A 23796-nucleotide genomic window follows, 5' to 3' on the forward strand; every position below is an offset into this window, starting at 1 on the left:
TTTTGGACCACAAGCCTGGCACTCACCCCCACTCCCCGGCCCAACGGCAGTCAGTCGGTCCGAGCGGAGCACGGCGTGAGCGTCCCAGGACGAGAGCTGGTGTCCCCCCGTGTCGATCTCTTTTCAGCGGCCACCATGACGACGCTCGAGAGCCACATGACTTATACCATCCACCAAGAGCAGACCTACATGACCCAGGAGGATGACTGGGACCGCGACCTGCTCCTTGACCCTGCCTGGGAGAAGCAGCAGAGAAAGGTAGTACCCCCTCAAAACAAGAGCACACACCTGTGTGTGTACGCGTGTGCGCAAGGCAAAGCTCCTAAGGCTCTTTTTCCTCATTTTAAACACGGTAATCAAGTTAAGTGTTTCTATTGGTGCTCTCGGCACCAAGCTTGGACTGTGAGGATATTTTGGGCCTTGGAACTTTCTCAGTGTTGTCTTTCACTTGGCCTTACTCCTCCTTACATACCCCACCCTCAACTGGCCCTCCCTGACTGCTTTGCCAGGAGCTTCTAAATATAATCACGACTTCGGGCTTCTGCCAACCTCAAACTCGACGCAACTTTGATTTGTTTTGGGCTTACTTGGATTGATGTCACAAAGAATTGTTTGGCTCCTCCTTCTAATTGTGATTAATGAGCCTACCTGTGACCGGCTCCTCATTATCATTGGACCATTTGACCTCATAATTTCTACATTTAGCCACAGATATTAAAGGAGCTGTACGGAATTTGAAACTTTGTAACTCTCTGATGCCATCTCCTGGCTTAAAGTCATGATTGTCCCCTAGTCAGCCTTTCATGATTCACACGCAAGTACGTGCAAATATTAGACAACCTAGAATAAACTTTTTTTTTTTAAATTTCCCTTGGTGTTTCGGTTTAGTGTTTGGACTAAAAGCAGGCCTTTTCTTACTTTCACAATTTTCATGCTACGCTAAAGAATAAAATAATTTAAACTAAAACACCATGGATGAGCATGAGCTCTCTCTGCAGAACTCCCCTCGGCCCCCTTTCCTCAAACCCTAATGTGTTTTGCCTCAAACAGCCCAGTTAAAACTAAGATAAACGCAGATAGGCGCAATGAAAAACAAAGCACATGGACTATTACAACTGAGATGGGCATTGTTTAACATATAGTGGAAAAAATATTTACCTTTCAATTTTTTAATGACACCTAAAACGATGCACCCCTTCTTTAATGAAAGCACACATACTGTTCCTCACTAGTGGCTACTGAGGATAAGTGAGCTCCACTGAGGCCTTGGAGTCATGACAGGCCAAGCTCCAGGCAGTCCGAGAGCAGCCAGGGGTCCATGGGGCACTGATCGGGTTGCAGACAAGATTAGCCAAAACGGATCGGATGGTTTCTCTTCCACTTCGCTCTGCCAAATGTCCAAAATCACATCTTGGGCACCGTTGCAGCCTTCAACAGTCCATCATTTGTAGGAAGTGTAGCATTTTGTTAGGTTTGAAGGGTGGTCACGTACAGCTCCTGGTTTTTGCTCTCTCTCAAAGTGATGTGAGCGATACGTCATCAAAAACTTTGTCAGCTGGCAAGTGAGGGAACGGGTGCTCGAGTGACCTCAAAACAAGTCTTGAGAAAGCAACAGGTGGGGCTCTCTTAGGGCGGGGGTGGGCATCTGATTCAGACTGGACGCAGTGGTCAGCGAGGAGCAGGCTTGCCGGAGTTCTTGCACGCGCTCGTCATCCTCCCCAATACGCTCCTTCCTCTCTGAGTCGGCCTCGGGAATGTCGCCTTCTCAGCTGTCTGCTGGTGTCCCGTAGCAACCCAATTTAGCCTTTGTGCACCTTGTTCCCCCGCACGCGCACAACACACAAACTAAAGGGGGCTGGGTGAGGAGCCGGTCTAAATTTGGTCATGTGTGGCAAAAGGAGCCTCGCACCTGCCAGGACCCCTGGCCACTGGCAGCCCTCCAAGGGCCAAGCGGGGCTCTGCGGCTAACTTCAATTGATATGTAGAAATTGAAACTGAGTAATAACTTTTACTTCACTTACCACATTGCGGCTGAAAAAAGTGCACTCAACTGCTCGTCTTCTCAAGTGGCGCTTGCAGACGTTGCGTTATTAGTTGCGGCAGATTTAGATGACAGCATCCATGGAAGCACGTCACCAGATACTAGAAGCAGAGGGCGGGGCTGGGTGGGATGTAACCCGTAAACACCAGGGGTAAGATCGGGCTTAAAAAAAGTCCGACCCAGGCCCATGAGTATTAAAGGCCGACCCAGCCTGAGCCCAACCAACCAACTTGATTTTCAGGACCGAGCCAAAATTTTCACATTTTATTTATGGGGACTTGGGAGGAGGAGAGGGGACTTATGATAACAAATTAAAGCCGGTCTTTTGTAACAAAATATAAGCTAAATGAGACCGCATAAACATTAAACATGTTTTAGATTTCTGTGTCTGTAGAGGTTACATTTACTGACAATTTTCCATCATTGGCGGATTTTTTTAAGATTTCAAGGCCATCTATCATTTTGAAGTTTTGAAAATTCAACAAAAACTAAAAACTACATTACATCCATAAGAACCTAGCACGGCACTTTAAGAGGGAGGCAGGGAGGCAAAGAAGAACAATGTGGATTATTAAAACGTAAAGAGAGAGAAGCCAGCCCGACCCAAACTGAATGATTGACATTTTGAAATGGTTCGGGCTCGGACTTAAGATCTTACCTCTGGTACACACTATATAAGAGACAATGACTCATGTTAATGGTACCGGCGTCAATCAGATCAATAGCGGACTGCAGGCCCCTAAACGGAGTCTCCAGGCGCACACAAAAACAAAACGGCGCCACCCACTGGCGCAGTGCAGTTGATAAGACTGTTACACTTGAGTTACTTTGCACGAAAACATACTCCCTGATACAGCGAAATTTTGTCAGCGTGATTTGTACCAGCATCAGCATCTAATTAAGGGATGATGCATGTTGGTCGTTGGTTCAGATTCAGGTGGGTGAAGGGTTTGCTGAGTGCAGAATCAAGGTCTTCCTCTGAACACCCCAGTCCTTGAATAAATGGTCCACTTCGACTTTGAAGCAAAATGGCTCGCTAATTTTTTGAAGGAGTCATTGTAATAGTGCCTTTGATGTGCATCAAGACTACGTTAGGTTTGTAATTTCAGCTTCTTCCATAATTGCAAGAACAGATTTTCATATTCTTTCTCTATATGTGTTCATTTATCATTCTCTCATAAATGTACTTTCTGCAGCTCATAAGTGATGTACTCGAGGAAGGAAACTAATAATTTATTTACCCAATAAAAGGGTGTAAAATGGTTACTTGACCATTGAATGAAGCCTTATGGTAAAATCAAACTTCTAAATGTTTCAAATAAGTTGTTGGGCCATGACCCTTCCTGAACAATTTTAAACAGAGCAAAAGTACAGAGGACCCTACACAAACTGGACCAGCTGTCCACCTTCTCCTTTGCCATTTACTTTGCTCTTCTACTAGTTCCAAATGAAAGAATACATTTTGAGCAGGGGGTGTGCATTTCCCTTCTTGTGGCAAGTTGACAGAATGGTTTTGTTGTGTATTATTGCTTCATCTTTCTTGTGTGTGTGTGTGTTAGACTTTCACAGCTTGGTGCAACTCCCACCTGAGGAAAGCAGGGACACAGATTGAGAATATTGAGGAGGATTTTCGAAATGGCCTGAAGTTGATGTTGCTCCTGGAGGTCATATCAGGTAGGGGGGCCCGCTGGCCCAGTCGCTCGGGAAATTTAAGCAGGCTTCCGCTGACCAGGCTGTGTGTGCGCACTGGTAGGCGAGAGGCTCCCCAAGCCAGACAAGGGAAAGATGCGCTTCCATAAGATCGCCAACGTCAACAAAGCATTGGACTTCATCTGCAGCAAAGGCGTCAAGCTGGTGTCAATTGGCGCTGAAGGTGAACATGCCCCCGCACTGCTGGCGCTGTCCCCCAACTTAGCGGGATGTAATGTGTGTGTGTGTGTGCCTGCAGAAATTGTCGACGGAAATGTAAAGATGACTCTCGGAATGATCTGGACCATCATCTTGCGCTTTGCAATCCAAGACATCTCTGTGGAAGGTGGGCACACATGCGGAAGTGCCACACAGATGTATGAGCCATTGCGGTCCAGGCTAACACTCGTAGCTAATTTGTGCTCTGAAGGAGTTTAGGAGCCTACCGTGAGCTCTTGATTATTTTTGGCCCACAGTCCATTAGGATCTTTTATGTTTTATTATTGCAATTGACGGGACCAGAAGGAGAAAAAAGGCCACTCTGTATTGGGCACTTTTGAACTCCAGATGATATATATATATATATATAGCACAGCACGTGGATGGGCACGTTTCCTCGAGCTTTAGTGCTTCAGAGGAAAATCAATCATTTGACTCTGCTTGCTCTATCAAAAGGGAGCACATGTCCCAAGATTTGTGTGTATGATGCGCTGTGTGTGACTATAGAGACATCTGCCAAGGAAGGGTTGCTTTTGTGGTGTCAGCGGAAGACCGCCCCCTACAGGAACGTCAACGTGCAGAACTTCCACATCAGGTAAGTCCAAATAGGCCCCGAGAAAAAAAGGCGCTTGGTGCCTTTTCTGCTTTACGTTGTTATGCCTACCTTCCTCTTTTGTCCTCTTCTGTCTACTGCCTTAGTTGGAAGGATGGCCTGGCCCTCTGTGCCCTCATTCACAGACACAGACCCGACCTTATTGACTACTCTAAACTGAGAAAGGTGCGCCTTCCTTCGCTCCCCTCTTTTGTTCTCTCTTTCTTTCTCTTTTATTTTACTTACCTTCTCTCCTCCTTCCTTTCAAATTATGTGTATCGATTGCCTGTCACAGTTCATATTTGTTGCCTTCAGGACGATCCCATTGGAAATCTGAACACAGCCTTTGACGTGGCCGAGAAGTTCCTGGACATCCCAAAGATGTTGGACGCCGAAGGTGAGCGCTGACAACGCACAAACCTCCCGATGAGGTCCATGGCCTAAGTGTCAAGTGTTTTTCAGATATCGTCAACACACCCAAGCCTGATGAGAAGGCCATCATGACTTACGTGTCATGTTTTTACCACGCTTTTGCCGGCGCTGAGCAGGTACCTTCCGTGAGCGGTAAGTGGCCTTGCAATTGCAGCAGCGATGTCTGACGGGTCATGATTTTCCATGGGCAGGCTGAGACTGCCGCCAACCGGATCTGCAAGGTCCTTGCGGTCAACCAGGAGAATGAAAAATTGATGGAAGAATATGAGAAATTAGCCAGCGAGGTGAAATCTGATTATTCTCATGCTTATGGTTTCGGGCCAACCCTGTTAACAAAATGTCCTGTGGGCCAAGCGTAGCTTCTTGAGTGGATCCGCCGCACCATCCCCTGGCTTGAGAATCGCGTGGCTGAGCAGACCATGCGTGCCATGCAGCAGAAACTGGAAGACTTCCGTGACTATCGCCGCGTGCACAAACCGCCACGAGTGCAAGAGAAGTGCCAGCTTGAGATCAACTTCAACACCCTGCAAACAAAACTGAGGCTCAGCAACAGACCTGCCTTCATGCCGTCCGAGGGCAAGATGGTGTCGGTGAGGACACCTTCATCCAGCCCCAGCTCCTGCATGCACAAGCATCAAAATCTCTTCATCTTTGAAATCAATCCTATATTTGTGTGTGTGCGTGTTGTATTTATATATCTTATATGTATAAATATTTATTTAAAAAAGGATTGATTTCAAAGACTATCTCCGAAGGGTGAGAGACAGCGGTCACAGAGGACTCACAAGCCTCTTTTTGGGGGTGTTTCCATCCCGCAGGACATTGCCAACGCATGGAAGGGTCTAGAACAAGTGGAGAAGGGATATGAGGAGTGGTTGCTCACAGAGATCCGCCGCCTGGAGAGGCTGGACCACCTCGCTGAGAAGTTCAAGCAGAAGTGCACCATGCACGAGTCCTGGACAGCAGGTTGGTGTCCAGTGGCCAGTGTTTACATGTCCTTAGGCTAACAATTGTCTATTGCGGCTTCAGGTAAGGAGGACCTGCTCTCCAGGAAAGACTATGAGTCTGCTTCGCTGATGGAGATCAGAGCTCTGATGAGGAAGCATGAGGCCTTCGAAAGCGATCTTGCCGCTCACCAGGACCGTGTGGAGCAGATCGCTGCAATTGCCCAGGAACTCAAGTAAGGCCAAAACGTTGCAACGTTTTGTGCCACCAGGAGTTGACTTTATGAGTTAGCGCTCTTCTTTTCGGTGTCACACTCCAGCGAGCTAGACTACCATGACGCTGCCACCGTCAACTCTCGCTGCCAGGGTATCTGTGACCAGTGGGACAACTTGGGCACCCTGACTCAGAAGAGACGGGATGCTTTGGAGGTACTAAAGTTGACTCAGGCGTAACTATGAATGCTACGTGCCTAACGCGTACGGCACATCTCGGCAGCGCGTGGAGAAGCTTTGGGAGACCATCGACCAGCTGTACCTTGAATTTGCCAAGAGGGCTGCGCCTTTCAACAACTGGATGGACGGAGCCATGGAGGACCTGCAGGACATGTTCATCGTCCACAGTATCGAGGAGATTCAGGTGGCAAGCTTAAGCCCTCTTTGCGTTTTCACAGTCTTTCGGCAGGTACTCATCCCTCCTTTCTCCAACTTGACCCCAGAGTCTGATCACCGCCCACGATCAGTTCAAGGCCACGTTGCCTGAGGCTGACAAAGAGCGCATGGCCACGCTTGGTATCCACACAGAAATCCTGAAAATCGCTCAAACGTACGGGATCAAGCTGTCGGGCATCAACCCGTACACCAACCTGACACCGCAGGATATCGGCACCAAGTGGGACACGGTGAGTTGGCTAACCTATGTCCTCAAGTCACGCTGCACTCCCTTGGTGATGCATCGTGGCGTGTGGCTGTGCAGGTTAAGCACCTGGTGCCACTCAGAGACCAAATGCTGCAAGAGGAAGTGGCCCGCCAGCAGGCCAACGAGCGGCTCAGGCGCCAGTTTGCTGCCCAGGCCAACATCATCGGACCTTGGATCCAGACCAAGATGGAGGTAACTGTTTCATTCAAAGTAAACCCAATCGTTTGAATCCTTAATGTATGGTAAGCATGCCCTGGGTTCCTATGTGGGAGCGCAAAGTCTACAATGAAGCTTTAAATTCTGTAAAACCAAAGCCCTTTTCATACTGCACTCAGTCTAAAGCAACGGTGAGCATGGGTTGCTCTGATGAGTGTGTTTAGTGGATTTGGCTGTCGTTGTGAAACTAAAGCTGATGTCAGGTGAGGTTTTGTATGAGAAGCCCTTTTAATTCTGGACTGGCAGCCCAATGGAGTTCTCCATCGATCGTTCTGCTATCATTTTTTGTCGGAACATGCTGCCATGGCTTTGAATTCACTCTGCTGCCGTACTGGTGCAGGAGATCAGCCACGTGTCTGTGGACATTGCCGGCTCTCTGGAGGACCAGATGAACAGTCTGAAGCAGTACGAGCAGAACATCATCAACTACAAGTCTAACATTGATAAGCTGGAAGGCGACCACCAGCTGAGCCAGGAGTCACTCATCTTTGACAACAAGCACACCAACTACACTATGGAGGTAACACTGTCTCCGCTGGAGCTTTTCTGCGTGCAGTCCTTCTAACATCTCACACAACACACGCCAGCACATCCGCGTAGGTTGGGAGCAGCTTCTCACCACCATCGCAAGGACCATCAATGAGGTGGAGAACCAAATCTTGACCCGTGACGCCAAGGGTATCAGCCAGGAACAGCTCAACGAGTTCAGGGCCTCCTTCAACCACTTTGACAGGGTGAGTAATGCTGGCCCTCAACATTTACTTGGGTAGGCTAGCAAGAGGGCTAGCTCAATTTTGCGCCTTTTTCTTTGTAGAAGAGAAACGGCAGGATGGATCCAGATGACTTCCGTGCTTGCCTCATTTCCATGGGCTATGACCTGGTGAGCCTCACCTAATACACTGGACTTACGCCCTAGCAGTGAACGCACACTAAACACCTTTTCTGTGACAGGGGGAGGTCGAGTTTGCCCGCATCATGACCCTGGTGGACCCCAACAACACAGGTGTCGTCACCTTCCAGGCTTTCATCGACTTCATGACCCGAGAAACTGCAGAGACTGACACTGCTGAGCAAGTTATGGCATCCTTCAAGATTCTGGCCTCGGACAAGGTACACATTCATCCAATTGTCACTGTTGTTTGTTCGACTTATTGGGGGGCGTGACACCTTCTTGTGACATACTGATTTGTACTTAGGAACTCCTACCCCCAGCCATAGGGTTTTAATGAAGTGTCAATCAGTTTTGAAGCCACAACTTTTAGTCTTATTCAACAACACACACAAAAAATACAGTATAAGCTACATTTCAGATTCAGATCTACTTTATTGTCATTCTAGTACACGTGTATACAGAACGAAATGTCGATGCATCTGACCCCCACAGTTTCCTTGAATTTTGGGGATATTCTGAAATTTAGTGCAGGAATCGGCAACAATTTTGAGTTATAGAGCAATGAAAGCAAAATATTACTATTTTCTTTCTCATGTTTGTGTATATATATTATATACCAACCTTTTTCAAGCTGAGAGCTACTTTTTGGTACTTATTAGTGCTAATGGCACCCAGTTTGACATGAAATTATAAAATAAAAAATTATTTTGTACTACTTACTATGTTATTACTTGGTTGATTTTTAGATATAGAAAGAAAAAGAGGGAAAAAGAACGAAAGAAAAAGAGACAGAGTAAGAGAGAGAGAAAGAGGGAAAGAGAAAAAGATACATAGAGAAAGAGCAGATGAGAGAAAGAGAGAGTAAGAGAGAGAGAGAAAGAAGCATATAAAAAGAAAGAAAAAGGACTCAGTTAACTACCAAGAAAAATCATTGTACTAGAAAACCACTATTGCTCTGGGTGCATTTTTGGGTATTTACAGTTTGTTCTGTAGGTTTTCATCATAAATTGTCTCACCAGTGAACATAAATGGTTTTATGAACTTCCGTACAAAGGATTGCTTAGAGATATACAGCAAAAGTGGGGTCTAACACCATGTAACACCATGAGTTTAAACTGTAGTTGAAACTGGAGAAAAACTGAAAGAAACTGAAGAAAGGATTGACTATGTTGCTTTTGGTTCGCATACACCAAAATTAAATGTCACACTAAGACCCACAGTATATCTCCCAGCCAGATAGACTCTTATATCTGGCTCGCGAGCCATACTGTGCTTTAGCTTTTGAGATATGTCAATCTCGGACTAAGACCATGTTTGGGAGGGTCACTTTAAAAATGTAATCCGATACGGATACTAATTACCTGTTGAAAAATGTAATCAGTATCATAATTCCAATATTATAATATTGCATTAAAGTAACTTGATTACTTCTGGTTTACTCCAATACCAAATATGCTTATAAAAGACAAAGTAAACTGAACGTAAATAAAACTACAAAATTTGGTTTAAGATCAATGTAACCTTAAGAACCAAATACTGTTTAAATTACACAAAGGGTTCACTTTATGAATTTCCAATACACTCTCGTAGTTCTTATGATCTCTCCCTCTGACTCTCTAGTATGAGTACCAAAATTAAAATTATGAGAGACACAATTCATCTATGAGTGTATTAGGTTTTAGTCAATGTAAGACATATGTGAATGAAGGGATGCTTGGAATGATGCTGCGGAAGAGGCCACATGCTTCCAGGCATTAAATTGCTTTCATCATTCCATTTAATATTATATTATTTGTTCACACTTGTTTGTTGGTGTTGTCTCATTAGTTAAAGTATAATTATATGGCTATTTTTGTTAGTTTTGCATCGTTTTGGTCATATAGTCAGGTTTTGTAGTCGAGCACCTTCGGCAGCTCTGCGGATGGAGGGAGGGAAGGGTCCTGAATATGCTACGTGTGTGATAGAGAGAACAGCGCGACCCGACATGGCGAATGTAAACAAAGCTAATGCAAATAATAAGTTCAAACTAAAACACCTCGGACATCAATATTGTCTCCTGTAGCGTGCAACCAAATAATTATTTTAAATACAATTTAAATCCTGCATAGTAATCATTACTTTTAAGAAAAAAATACCAGTAATTTAATGACGCCTATTTTTCTGTAACTATAATGGAACACGATACATTTTTTGGGATATCCTGATAACGTAACGCTGTTTCATGTATTCCGTTACTCCCCAAGTCTGACTTATACTAACAGTATTTAGGAATGTTTGTAATGACTTAGCGAATTCCCTTCCTTCCCTTGCACTTCAGAACTACATCACGGTGGAAGAGCTGCGCCGAGAGCTTCCACCCGAGCAGGCAGAGTACTGCATCACCCGCATGACGCGCTACGTCGGCGCCGACTGTCCTGCCGGTGCCCTCGACTACATCTCCTTCTCCAGTGCCCTCTATGGCGAGAGCGATCTGTGAGGCCGAGCTGGAGCCGCAGCCTTTTCCAGCAATTTTACCGCCTTTGTTGTACTTGTGCAGCTGCCTGTTTACTCAAACACACACACACATGCACGCTCATACACAAACACACAGAAACACTTAACGGGTCTGGAGGAGGGATTATAGCAGCGACGTGATCAGAAGTGAAGCTTTGTGGGTAGCTCCAGGTGTAAATAAGGCGGCACATGTTATGATGAGAAGTGGAACCTCTTTTTTTTCGGGAGTCTTAACGAGATACGGCAGGAAGGTTTTTGTCTGTGACGGGATGATGTGTGACCTTCGACTGCACCCCCTCCTCCGCCGCAACACCAAAGGTTTCGGAAACAGCAAAACACGCATTAAAACTTATCACAATTGAACCATCGCTGTAAACCACTGTGTCATCTTCTTCCTTAGCTACTGCTTTAATCCGGGTCACTATTATTACGGACTTGAGGTGAGATCTTGGTCCAGGGCCCAAACCCTGCCGAAAATTCTTTGAGGAGGAGCTGCACAGTAATTATTTTGATGTCTGCTTTTTACCTCTGCTTGAGTAGTATTTTTCTGAAGTAAGAGTACTTTTACTTTGGCGCTGCAGTCCGGCCAAAGTTATATTATTCAGATAACTCTATCGTGAAGAACATGCTTACCAAACTATCAGTTTAACTCCAAATCACGAAATCCAAAGAAATGTTCATCCTCTGTCACGGTTCCTCCACCTATCTCTACGTCCCTTCCGTTAGACATCATTTCTGCTTCTTTCCAATAGCTTACAAGCTTTACGAGCTTCCTTTCTGCTTTTGGTCAAATATTTTACTATTTGCAGCTTGTAATCTGTCGAATGATTTTGAAGTGTCCACTTGATTTGAGGGACTTGGCCCGGAATAAACCCAAAACTGCGTACTTCAGCCGACGCACGAACTTCGGCGCCGAAGTACGCATGACGCTAAAGTAAAGCTTCGGGTTGACCTCGGTCCCTCAAATCAAGTTAATCAGTCGGGTTCGGGCGGGTTTCAGGTTATATCGCCGCGGGCCAAGTCCGGTCGAGCAGTTTTTAGACCTGATCTTACCTTTAACACAGACACAAACTAGGCGAAATCTTGCGTCACACTGAAAGCAGAATGCTTGAATAGGTTTTGCTTTACCAGCGAGAGACAAAGAACAGAGGAGGGGTTCCCACACCTGCCATCTAAACAAATAGATATCCTTTTAATATACGTATACATAAACATTTTGTGTCTACTGTGCAGATTTTCCTGCTCTTAAACATGCTGCGCTTTTAAGAAACAACTTGATGTCACTGCTGACTTAGACCTGCGCAGTGACTCGACGTGTCTTGTGGAAGCCGTGACACGAGTACCATAGAATGTCTCACTCTCTGCATGAACTTTTTTGGTGTAAGATACAATTTTAGGATATTCTGAAATGAGCATTTAGATATTCTGAAATGGCCTGGAGAGGGATGGGCGCCATCAGGCTGTACTTGCCCAAAATACACCACAGGAAATGGTGCCCCTAATGGTCAACCAACCAATTGAGTATAAACAATGTAAATAATTATTTAGTCAATTACTAATTGTGCAAGTTTTCCCAGTCAAAAATTTTAGAAAGGCTTGTAATTGTCAACATGGGTAAACCGGAACCATGAGAGACAGAATGAGCGAACAAAAACAGGATATTACATTGTTGAATGTTTAATTTTTTTTTCAAAATCACAGTGGAAAATAAGCATTCAGTCAGTACCAAAAATTTATCTCAATCTCAGCCTCTTCCCCGCGCCGTCCAACCCGGTTCTGTCCTTGAGCAGCTCCACCACCTTATGTACACTTTGCTGGCAATAACGGGGAGGAAATGTTTTCTGTAATTCATCACAGACTTTTCATAAACTGTTGCTGTTATTTTGGCCAGATCCGCCATGCAGATATCCTCTAGAGTAATGATGTTTTGGGGCTGGGGTTAGGCAACACCGACTTTCAACTCCCTCCACATATTTTCTACGGGTTAGAAATCCGGGACTGGCTAGGCCTCTATAGGACAATGACATGCTTTCTAAGCCACTCCTTCGTTGCCCTGGCTGTGGGTTTGGGATCATTGTCATACTGAACGACTTTTTGACTGGTGGAAGGAAATTTTCACTCGAAATCTCTCGATATATGGCCTCTTTTCTTTAAACGGATCAGTCATCCAGATCCCTTTGTAGAAAAACAGCTAGCATGTTTCCACACCCGTGCTTGACGGTGGGTATGGTGTTCTTTGGATGCAATTCAGTATTCTTCTCTTCTAAACACAATAACCAGTATTTCTAGCAAAAACTTCTGTTTTGGTTTCATCTGACCATAACACATTATCACAGTCCTCTTCTGGATCATCCAAATACTATCTAGTGAACTCCAGACAGGCCTGGACATGTACTGGCTTCAGCAGGGGTTCGCGTCTGGTAGTGCAGGATTTAAGTCCCTGGCGGGACATTGTGTTACTGATAGTAGCCTTTGTCACTGCGGTCCCAGCTTTCTGGAGGTCAATCACTAGGTCCCCCCATGTTGTTGTGGATTTTTTGCTTAATGCTCTTGTTATCATTTTGACGCCACGGGGTGAGATCCCGCATGTAGCCCCAGATCAAGGGAGCTTATCACTGGTCTTGTATGTCTTCCATTTTCTTAAAATTGCTCCCGCAGTTGATTTCTTTACACCAAGCATTGCAGATTCAGTCTTTCCAGCCTGGTGCAGGTCTACAATTTTGTCTCTGGTGTCTTTCGACAGCTCTTTGGTCTTGGCCATAGTGGAGTTTGGAGTGTGACTGACTGAGGATTGTGGACAGATGTCTTTAATACCGATAGTGAGTTAAAACTGGTACCCTTAATACAGATACCGAGTGGAGCCTCATTAGACCTTGTCAGAAAAACTTAGACCTCTTTGACATCCAGAAATCTTGCTTGTTTGTAGGTGACAAAATACTTATTTTCTACTTTAATTTGAAAAAAATGTAATTTAAAAATCAAACTAGTTGATTTGCCATTTTATTCCACATTTTTTCTCTCGTGGTTGAGGTTTAACCATGTTGACAATTACAGGCCTTTCTAATCTTTCCAAGTCGGAAAACTTGCAAGATTGTTGGTTGACTAAGTACGTATTTGTCCCTTTGTTAGTCCATGAGTTCTTGATTGTTGACAGGAATGGGGTCACTCACTTATTTTCCCGTTTAGCGGACAGCCAATAGCAAAATTGCCGCTCCACCCCCGAGATGGCAAAGGTGCTGTGTGGAGTCAATTTTGTTTGCATACTGGTAAAGACAGCCACGTGCGCAACTTGAGCCGAAAGGACCTCTTATAGATATGTTTATTCAAGCGTCTCATAGCAAACAGCGTGCTGATATGTAGACAAGAGCGTTCCTATCAATTGGCTGTTAGCTAATGTGGTATTGCTAACCATTATGTGGACATCTACAAAGGAATGCAGCCAGTTAATTTTCAATTCAGGGTGCAAACAAGCACATTGTGGAACAGTTTGTTAGACAGAGAGTCACTGCCCATGTTGTTACAAACATAGTAGTTGGACCTCATTTGAGCTAAACCTAGTTGGCTTGGACTTGCTTTAGGTGCAACATATCACCTGGATGGCGAGGACCACAAAAACTGTCCTGTAGAGTCACTGAGGAAGACGGGTAATTCTTACTATTCGGTGCCATTTCAGCATGGTAACCTTCACTCAAAAAATGTACAATATTCAATGTTTTCATTATTTCAATTGAAAGGGGGGACTTTCAAACTATAAAAGAAATGTACAGCTCAGGATACAATTCTGTAACTTTTTTTTTTTACCAATTACTTCACACATTACATAGGCCAAACGTGTCCCCTAGTAGAGTGCATAGCAGTAACAATGGGGACAGTAATAGGAGGAGCATTTTTGAAAATTTGATGAAACAGCAGTGAAATAACATTTTAGAGAGTTCAAACATGAAAGTCGCACTGATTACTAAAATTGACATTAGTTGAGGAATATTATTTTTAAGGCAATACAAAAATAATGAAAACTATAAACTTATTAGATATTTCTTACTTATATTTGAAATAGAAGTCAATCAAACATGACTAGGTACATAGTATTTTAGTGTACTTGTAGGCAAATGAGAGTAATTCAATCAAAAATGATGTATCCTGCAAACATAACACTGCGTCCTATGGTAGAAGGCAGTTAAGCATACAAGTAAATCTTTTAAAAGTAAATATACGCTCATTTTATGTCACTGGGACTCAAATGGCACAGAATAACAGGAACGACCCAGGTAGCATTTTGAATGGCCAATAACTGTGAAGGATGCAACCTCACATGACAGGAGATGATAGAAAGACTTTTTGGAGGGATTGGCACAGTTTGTGCTGATGTGGAAATGTACAACAGTAATGTGGGGTTCGAGGTGCTGACAAAGAAAAAGAAAACAAAAAGCAAGCTTGTTTTGATCTTCCATCGGCCGCCCTTCTAGTTGCTTCTATCCAACAAGGGAATTGCGTCTGGTGAGCTCCACATTGCTGGTGCTCAGTCCCCGACTATCGCATAGAGCAGAGCTGGCATCCTGCAAAAGCAGCAAAATTTTAGTTTTACGCGTTTGAGGATTTCAGGAACGAATGACAAGAATAATGCCAATGTGTCCCGTTTCAACAAATATACCACTTTAAACTAGTCTCCCTCCCGCAGTTACTTAGATCATTTTGACCTTTATGTTTTCCATTAATAATGGTTATAGAACAGGGTTCAAGCAATTCTTTTGTAAAAAATCTCACAAAGTACTACAAACGAAAACTTGGATGTACAGTATTTTTCTTCAGTGCAGTGAGTGTGTGCGAGACAGAGGAAGGAAGTGTGCTGTGCACGACTGGAGATCCACCCATCCCTACCGCTCACCCAATACAATCCGTCCACTCCTACTGCTCACCTAATCAAATTGCTCTGTGTACTCAGTTGGAGTTTACAGTTTGTTCTTTGGGTTTCCATCATTAAGTGTGTCAACAGTGAACATACATTGTTTAAGGAGCTTCCATATAAAAGGATTCCCTAGCAACGTATAGCCAAAACGGGGTCTGTTGGTGTGACATATTGAATGTAAACTGTAGTGGAGCCTGTGCCCTTTATATACTAGACCGAACCAATCTCAATTGCATTGATATATTGGCTTTGCAGGTGCCCAACTCGGCTTAGGTCAAGCCAGAAATGGATCAACACAAATATGATTCGCATGAGCAATTTTTTATCTACGGGTTATATCTACTCATGAAAAGAAACATATGGCTTACAACGATTGGTTTCTGACCCCTGCTTTACAACATTTTTTGGGCTAAATAAAAAACTTTGGTCATTTTTGGACAGGCTTACAAAGTTATTTTTGCTACAAAAAAGCTGAACTATAAACAGTTATCTTTTAGGGACAAAAAAAGGCTTACTTTACACAGGTGGTTCTGAAATAGTGAGGCGGGCCCCCCTGGGGGGAGCGCGAAGCTCAGTCAAAGGGGGCACGGGTGCGTTTGACTTCAGGGAAATGTTTTTTTTTTACTTTCCTAGAACAAAGTAGAATTGCACCTCCACTACAATAGGGGGCAGTGGCGTTCTCAGCGGCAGCGTGTTTTACTCACATTTAGCCTCGATGCACTGCATTAAGCACAGAGCATTAAGCATTGAGTATGAAGTGTAGACACAAAGTGTAGCGGGCCCTCAAATAACTTCATGTATAAAGATTTTCAACATGGGGAAAAGAGAAGAAAGAGAAGTCTCCTCACGTTGCACTTCACTGCCATTTTAGAGGGAAACGAGCAAATAAGTGTGTTTGCCATGTTAAAAATATTGGGAGCGGACAGCACGAAACCAAGTAAATCAAGCTGTCACTTAAATCACGAAACCAAGTAAATCAAGCTGTCACTTAAAGACTTGACAACTCATTCACGCTGATAAGTCACTGGAGTTTTTTTCTGTGAAAATGTGCCAAAAGAAATTGATTTGGCAAGGACATTATTACCACCAATACTGAGCTATCGTTGTTTTGTCCCCACCAATATTATGCAATCACTTAAAAAAAAAGGATCTTTGGGAGCTTGAGAGGATTTCTTTTTCTGACGTGGGGCTTGTTAGAAAATAACCGAGAAGCACTGGTTTGTGGCAACGCTTTAGCTGCTGCTTAGTGGATTTTGAATGGGAATTGTAGACGTAAGTGGCTGGCAAGCTTACCGGCGCCGTCTCCTGGCTGCTCTTATTAAGGAAGTTAAGAGAGCTGGCTCTCGTCATTCTGCAAAAAGAAACAAAAATCGCGGTCAGCATCAACAGAGACGTGAACGGCGGAAGTGGTGTCCCAGTGGCCCACCCTGGGTTGCGAGGTCCTTGTGCTCCACCGCCTTGGAGCTTCTTCACCAGCATCTCACTGCTCCTCCTCAAAGCCTCGCGGATCTTTCCAAAGGAGCCACTGCGGCGGAGAGAACCGCTGCCGTCCTGCAGGAAGGCTATACTTAATTTTTTGCCCAAAAAGAAGCAACTGATTTGTGTGATAAGGCAAAGGCAATCTTCCAGTAGCTAAACGCTCCTGACCCCGTTCCATTCAGCGTCCTCGGCCTCTTCTCCGCGCTGTCCGTCCCCGGTTCCATCCTTGAGCAGCTCCACGACCTTGCTTCGCTCGACAGCGTCAAAGCCCTGAGAAAAAGTACGCGACCAAGCTAAGCTGGTTGCTAGCCGGTCCCTGAGCAGCGGCGGCGCTACCTGCTTGCGAGATTTGCTGGCACACTCCTCAAGCGTTTGGGCCGCCTCCAATTTGCCCTGGCGTCGGTACAGGGCACCAAGACTCTTCAGGGTGCTATTGACCGTAGGGCTGTAACAAGAAGAGATTTCTTGCGGTTGTGCATTGCGCAATAAAACTGTGAGGACACCCAAAACTACAGTGCTGTTAAAAAATATTTACCCTCTTCCTGATTTCTGTTTTTTGCATATTTATCTCTAACAAAGCTTTCACAACCAATTTTAATATTACAAAAAACAACCCAAGCAAATACAAAATGCAGTTTCGAAATGTTGTTTTCATTTATTCAGGAACCAAACAAAACAAAACCTATACCTCTGGCCCTTTGTGAAAAAGTAACTGCCCCCTGAATAGTGGGTTAAGCCACCTTCGGTTGCGACAACAGAAATCAAATGTTTACAATAATTGGTAATGACTTTTATAACGCTGTGGAGGAATTTTGGCCCACTCTTTGCAAAATGATTTCTAATCTGCCACATTATAGGGTTTTCAAGCATGAAATGCTGATTTAAGGGCACACCACAGCACCTCAAATAGATTAAAAACCGGTCTTTGACTTGGCCACGCCACAACCTTAATTGTGTTCTTCTTGAGCCATTCAGAGGTGGACTTGCTGGTGTGTTTTGGGTTGATGTAGGATTCGAGGAACGCTTGAGTTTGAGGGCACAAACTGATGGCCAGACGTTCTCTTTCAGGATCTTCTAGAGTTCATTATTCCGTGAACTCCAGCAGTTTTTCTGATCCTGAAGCAGCAAAGCAGTCCCAGACCATCACACTAGCAGCATGATGCTTTACTGTTGGGATCGTGTGCCATTTTTACGCTAGATGTTGTGGGCTGCACACCTTTCAAAAAGTTATATTTTTGACTCACCAGTCCACAGAATGTTTCTCTAAAAGTCTTGAGGAAAATCAAGATGCTTTTGATGAATGTGAGACGAGTCTGTGTTCTTTTGTGACAGGAGAGGTTTAGTCAGTGTCTTTCTTATAGTGGAGTAATGAACACTGACCTTAACAAGGTAGGTGATGGAATAATGAATTCTGTTTTTTACCAGAAGATCCTGAAGGAAAAAGTCCGGCCATCGGTTCGTGCCCTCAAACTCAAGCGCTTTTAGATCATGCAGCAGGACAACTACCTCAAACACACCAGCAAGTCCACCTCTGAATGGCAAAAAACCCAATACGAAGGTTATGGAGTGGCCAAATCAAAGTCCGGATTTAAATCGAATTGAGATGCTGTGGTGTGACCCTAAAAGAGCAGTTCATGCTAGAAAACGGTCAAATATGGCAGATTTGAAAACATTTTGCAAAGAAAAGTAGAACAAAATTCCTCCACAGCTAATTAAAAACTCATTACCAGTTATCGTGAATGTATGATTTCAGTCAATTGAAAAAGGTGGCCCAACTCGCGATTAGGTTTAGGGGGCAATTACTTTTTAACACAAAGCCAGATAGGTTTGGACTTTTTTGTTCCTTAATAAATGGAATCAACATTTTAAAACTGCATTGTGTATTTCCTTGGGTTGTCACACAGGAAATATCGAAATTGGTTCGATAATCTGAAACTTTTGTTGGGTATAAATATGCAAAAAACATAGAAATCAGGAAGGGGGCAAATACTTTTTCATGACACTGCAGATGCGTCCTAGATTGTATGCCAAATTAGTAGCCAGCTTTGACACTTCTACTGAGCATTGACCTTTGACTCTGAGCAAGCTATTCTCATACATGAGTAGAGTCTCACAAATGTTTATTATTAAAGATATAATAATATTTTTACATTTAAATAATTGCAACGTTTATAAAAAAATAACATGAATTGCTCATCATATAAATGATTGCAAAAAAACATGGTGTTCATTTGTGCTACGTATCTGTCAGTCAGAAGGAACTTTGGTTAATCATCCCTTCCTCCCGTGCTAAAGCAGACACTCTCACTGACACATTCTACACTCTCACTTGAACTCCTGCATTTGATGATCAAGAAGCACAGCACTGTTAGTTAGAGGACGCATCTTTAGAGGTAAATTCCATACAGTATCCATGTACTGTAGTTGTCTACTTGTCAATATATCAATATTAGTCTGTTTATTGTGATTATGTTATAACTTATAGTAAGTTGTATTTTGTATTGTTTTGTGAAATGTATTAATGCATTTGGTATGGATCATGATGTACAAAAATAAAATCAATGTATCACAGGGTTAGACTAACAGAAATCATTATAGGCTAGTACTTGCTACTAAGTTAGCCAGCCAATAAGTTACCCATAGCTAACATTAGGTGTGATTAGCAGGTGCAAAGTTGTAAACCATCTATAAAGAACCGGCATCCTGTCATCGCAGCAATCACCAAAACCAGCGGTATTGATTGTTAAAACAGTAATTGATCAAATTCCTGATAGGAGTCACAGTTTTTTTCATAGCTTGGCCAGGGGGTGCGACTTATACTCCAGTGAGAATTATGTGTGAAATTATTAAAACATGATTATGTCATTGATTTTTAAATTGTTATGATTGCTACTGTATATTACTTAACATGTTATTTTTCGGGCGGCAGTAGCTCAGGAGGTAGAGCGATCGTTTTAGGATTAAGGGATCCCAGTTCGAATCCCGGCTTGTCCGTGTTACATGCCGAAGTGTCCTTGGGTAAGACACTGAACCCCCAATACCCCCAATAAGCAGGTTAGCGCCTTACATGGCTGCACAGATCACGGCCGCTATTGGGAAATGTGAAGCACAATGTAAAGCGCTTTGGGAAGTCATTGACTTGAAAAGCGCTATAGAAATGCAGATCATTTCATCATTTCATTTCATTTCATTTCATATTTTTACACTAAACCACTGTCTAAGATATGCACGTGCGTTTAATGTAAATATACTGTATTCTCTATTTCATTTTTATTCTAAATTACCTTTCAAGATGACAAGAATGTTCTTGGTGTTAGATTTTATCGAATACATTTCCCCCCAAAAATATGACTTATACTCTCAGTGCAATTTATACATGTTTATTCCTTATTAATTAGGCATTTTTGGCGCGTGCAACCAAAACTCCGAAGAGACAGTCCAAAATATATGGTACATCTATTTAAATTCAAATCTCATGTTGGTGATATGGTCTGTTTACTTGCCAATGCAATACCTTCAAATGGTACAGCATCGGAACAACGCAAGTGATTTTAAGTCTATTTAGCTAACGTGCAGATTGTTTTGCATTAAACTCCTATCTCGTGTGCCATGCTTTGTGGGTGTGACTTGTTTGCTTTGTTGTTGCCTTTCATAACTAGTGTATTTATGAATCAATGGTTTACAAAAGGACACAATCATCACAGATCTAGCTTCTTGATTTTCCCCCCAAAATACAGCAAATCGATGCATTTGAATTTAAAATGTACACCATTTTTTCCGTGGGAGCATGTCCCCGGGCGTTCCAAGAATGTCCACGCACCACGGTTTCACAAAATTCTACGGGAAACACTATATTGTCATTGATTGGGCGTGCTCAGCTTCTGAATCGGGCAGTTTACCGAGTTGTTCTTGTATAAAGAATGTATGTTGATCTGCGTGGCAAAATTATCACTCACGACTGGAGTTGCTTACCTGTCTACCTTACATGCCTTGTACCAGCTCCCATACTCCACGTAGGGCCCAGCCTCTTTTCGCTGGTTCTACCAACAAAAAGGAATTAGGACTCGTCTATTTTGGAACTCACGGATTCATGGTGCCCAATGAGCCCACCTTGCTCTCTTCTCGTTCCTCAGCATGCATCCAAATTGGTTTGTTGTCATCTGCAGAAAACACTTACTTTTTCAAAAGGAAAGAGCACGTACCACAAAAGTCTCGGCCAGATGGATTTAGCTGAAACAGCTACCAAGGAGCAAGCTTAAAGCCAACTTGAGTGGCTAACGGCAAGGTCCAGAAAATACTACGAAACTCTTAGAAGAGCAAACCACAGCTGCTGTGGTGCTACTATATTGAGAGTAACTAGTTACAAACAAACGCGTTCCTGGAGTGAATTAATTTTCTCGATAACGAGTACTGTGACACAATATTAAGGACATTTTCAAATTCAACTGTTGTTAAAACATGGTGTGATACTCCACTACCTATTAAAAGCAGACAGTGTTTCCCATACCACTGAAAGCGGGCTGCCTGGGTTTAATTGGTCCCCAGTAGGGTCTAAGCACAGGAACAGTTCAAGAGAGATTTCAATACAGAGGACAAAAATAAACGGAACATTTTAAAAAATCTGTCAAAGCAGAGAAATGATCCTTATTTGGGCTCATTTTAATTATATTCATGTCTCCAAAACATTGTGCATTGTCTCTCACTGGCAGAAGAATCTCAATCTCTCATCTAAATGCCAATATTCAGTAGAGACAAATAATATTTTTGTTTTTGTTATACAAATTTTAATTTATATTTTTGCGTGTTTTCAGAGGTTCTGTGTTTTTTCAGTCAGCATTTGTTCGAAGTTTGCTGTCCCGCCACAGTTGTACTGCCTTCTCAGGGTCCAATCCATTATCATCCTCCTCATAGCGTCACCAGGAATATAATTTAGTCCATTTTGGCAGAAAAGTCCTTTTCTTGCTAGGAGTATTCTTTTGTTTATTATCTTTCGTCAAATCGTTCGCTTCAACACACGTGTTTTCCTTGCCTCCGCGATCTTCTGAAGAATTTCTCCGCCTTTTTTTCGTGCCGGAATTATTGCCGTTGTTTTCACTTTCTGCATTATGTTTCGACTTATTACTGATACTGAAGAAATTACCAATTTTGTGTCGATTTTCACCCAATACTACCTGTCTTGCTCAACATGAATGAGGTTTATTATAAAAAAAAAAAAGTTCAAAAAATTTAGTAGCTTGGACGTTCACTGTAGAAGGAAAAAATACATGCAAATATAATTAAGTAGAATAATACATTTTCTTATTCAAATTATTTTTGGTAATATACTGATTAAAGGGATAACCACAAACCTGGGATTTTTAATTTTCTCCTTTTATATCTTTTCTTAACTTCTCTATACAACATAATAATTCGTAAAATAATGCATCAAAGCAAGTGAGCTGTTTGAGAGTCTGCTTTCTTTAATGAGTTGAGCCAAAAAAGCCGGTTCTCTAAAAAGAGACGGACTTTCACTACACAACTCGTTTGATTGATTTGACGTTTCGTGATAGTCGATGTATTCCGGATAGTACTCACAATTGACAAATTTGCTTTTTTCCGTACAGATTTTCCTGTACGTGGTACAAGTCTTGAAATGCATAATAAACATACTTTGTACGGCAAAAACGTACAGGTTGACAGATATGCATATTTAACCTTCACTCAACGATAAGCACCACAACAATGACGTAATCTCGAATCAACGAGATCTTGTTTGCCGAGATTGACGTGCAGACAAAAACTCGAACCGCGAGACCAAAACAACAATGGCGGATCTGCCTGACGAAAAGTTTGGAGAGCGGTAAATCTTTGTTTAAAAAAAAGGTTATCGGGTAATAATGACAATTTTGTGTCAAAAAAGTAGCGTCCCGGGGACGCACGTTGATTTGAGACGATGCGTCCCCAGCAAAAATAATGCGTTTAAATCCAAGCTTAAAACATACTTCTACTCTATAGCATATGAATACCCTATACTTTTTGTTGACAATATCGCTGTATTATTTGTAATTGCAACATCCATTGCAGCCTGGTCATCCTGAAAGGAGGATTACCACATGTGCGGTCATTTTCCTCATGTTGAGGTTTTTTAGTTTTTCCTTGCCCTCATGTTGGTTTCAGATCAGGGGATAGTGTAATAATAGTCTGAAATAATAGTCTGTGCAATAACCAGTGCAGCCCTTTGAGACTCTTTGTGATTAAGGGCTGTACAAATAAAAATGACTTGACTTGAATGACTTAAAGTTTTCTTGGAAACAAGTAATTTCAATAAACTTAGCAATGTTCAACTGTTGTTTACAACACAATGGCAAACTTTAGAACCATACTTTCTTTTCTAATTAAAGATGATTCAAGCTTTCTTTTGATGTGTCCTATGCCTATGTAGGTACAAAGCTACATTTTCTGTAGGACTTCAAAAATGAGTCAAAATAGCAAAAATTGTCTGGCACTGGCTTATACCATTTGTAAGAAACATCTGGCACTAAAAGAGTTAAGTAACCCGCCTAACACTGGAGTCACTAGTCGCAAGCCAAAGTTTGACTTATTGAATGTTTCCTGCAACTTACTGTTGACGGAGCCAAAGTCGCGCTCGTGTGCTCGTGTCAGGATGTCTTTGTAGAGCGTCTCAGCGTCCTTAAACTTTCCCTGCTTCAAGTAGCATGTTGCCTGTGGACACGAGCACAAGTCACCTTCCCCGCAAATGTGGGATCATTAGGATAAGAATGGCGTCCCCACCAGGTTGTTTTTGGTCTTGGCCACGTTGGGGTCGTCGACACCCAGCTTGGACTGGTAGATCTCCAAAGCACGGCGGTAGTAGTACTCGACCTCGCAATACTTGGCCTGGTTCTGGCACAGCAGCGCCAGGTTGTTGAGCTGCTTTGCCACGTCCGGATGATACTTGCCTAGCACCTGCACCAAAAAAAACACTCAACAGCAGGAAA

At 43.1% G+C, this 23796-nt stretch overlaps 2 protein-coding genes and 1 pseudogene across 3 annotated transcripts in view; 1 reads left to right on the plus strand and 2 right to left on the minus strand.

Moving 5' to 3' along the window:
* On the plus strand, positions 1-10913 carry actn3b (actinin alpha 3b). The gene is made up of 21 exons (XM_088348290.1): positions 1-258; positions 3601-3715; positions 3795-3914; positions 3990-4076; positions 4457-4544; positions 4649-4727; positions 4857-4938; positions 5004-5089; positions 5165-5257; positions 5333-5563; positions 5792-5939; positions 6003-6153; positions 6238-6346; positions 6414-6554; positions 6634-6816; positions 6891-7025; positions 7390-7569; positions 7637-7783; positions 7864-7929; positions 8001-8159; positions 10259-10913. Exons 1-21 carry the CDS (start codon positions 136-138, stop codon positions 10415-10417), a joined length of 2682 nt encoding a protein of 893 aa, XP_088204416.1. The 5' UTR covers positions 1-135; the 3' UTR covers positions 10418-10913.
* Positions 8421-14102, minus strand: LOC148357172 (uncharacterized; annotated as a pseudogene).
* klc2 (kinesin light chain 2) overlaps positions 13736-23796 on the minus strand; it is a 25446-nt gene continuing 15385 nt past the window's right edge. For both annotated transcript variants that reach the window (XM_088348291.1, XM_088348292.1), the window contains 9 exons: positions 23591-23764; positions 23422-23521; positions 20930-20979; positions 20792-20859; positions 17156-17264; positions 16988-17089; positions 16767-16891; positions 16634-16691; positions 13736-14990 (listed from right to left, as the gene is read on the minus strand). In XM_088348291.1, coding sequence (XP_088204417.1) covers positions 14907-14990; positions 16634-16691; positions 16767-16891; positions 16988-17089; positions 17156-17264; positions 20792-20859; positions 20930-20979; positions 23422-23521; positions 23591-23764 — 870 coding nt within the window. In that variant the 3' untranslated portion in view covers positions 13736-14906. The remainder of the gene's footprint in view (positions 14991-16633; positions 16692-16766; positions 16892-16987; positions 17090-17155; positions 17265-20791; positions 20860-20929; positions 20980-23421; positions 23522-23590; positions 23765-23796) is intronic.

Source organism: Urocampus carinirostris, chromosome 11 (genome assembly GCF_059441175.1).
Source record: "Urocampus carinirostris isolate Australia breed hairy pipefish chromosome 11, RoL_Ucar_1.0, whole genome shotgun sequence".
Classification (NCBI taxonomy): Eukaryota; Metazoa; Chordata; class Actinopteri; order Syngnathiformes; family Syngnathidae; genus Urocampus; species Urocampus carinirostris.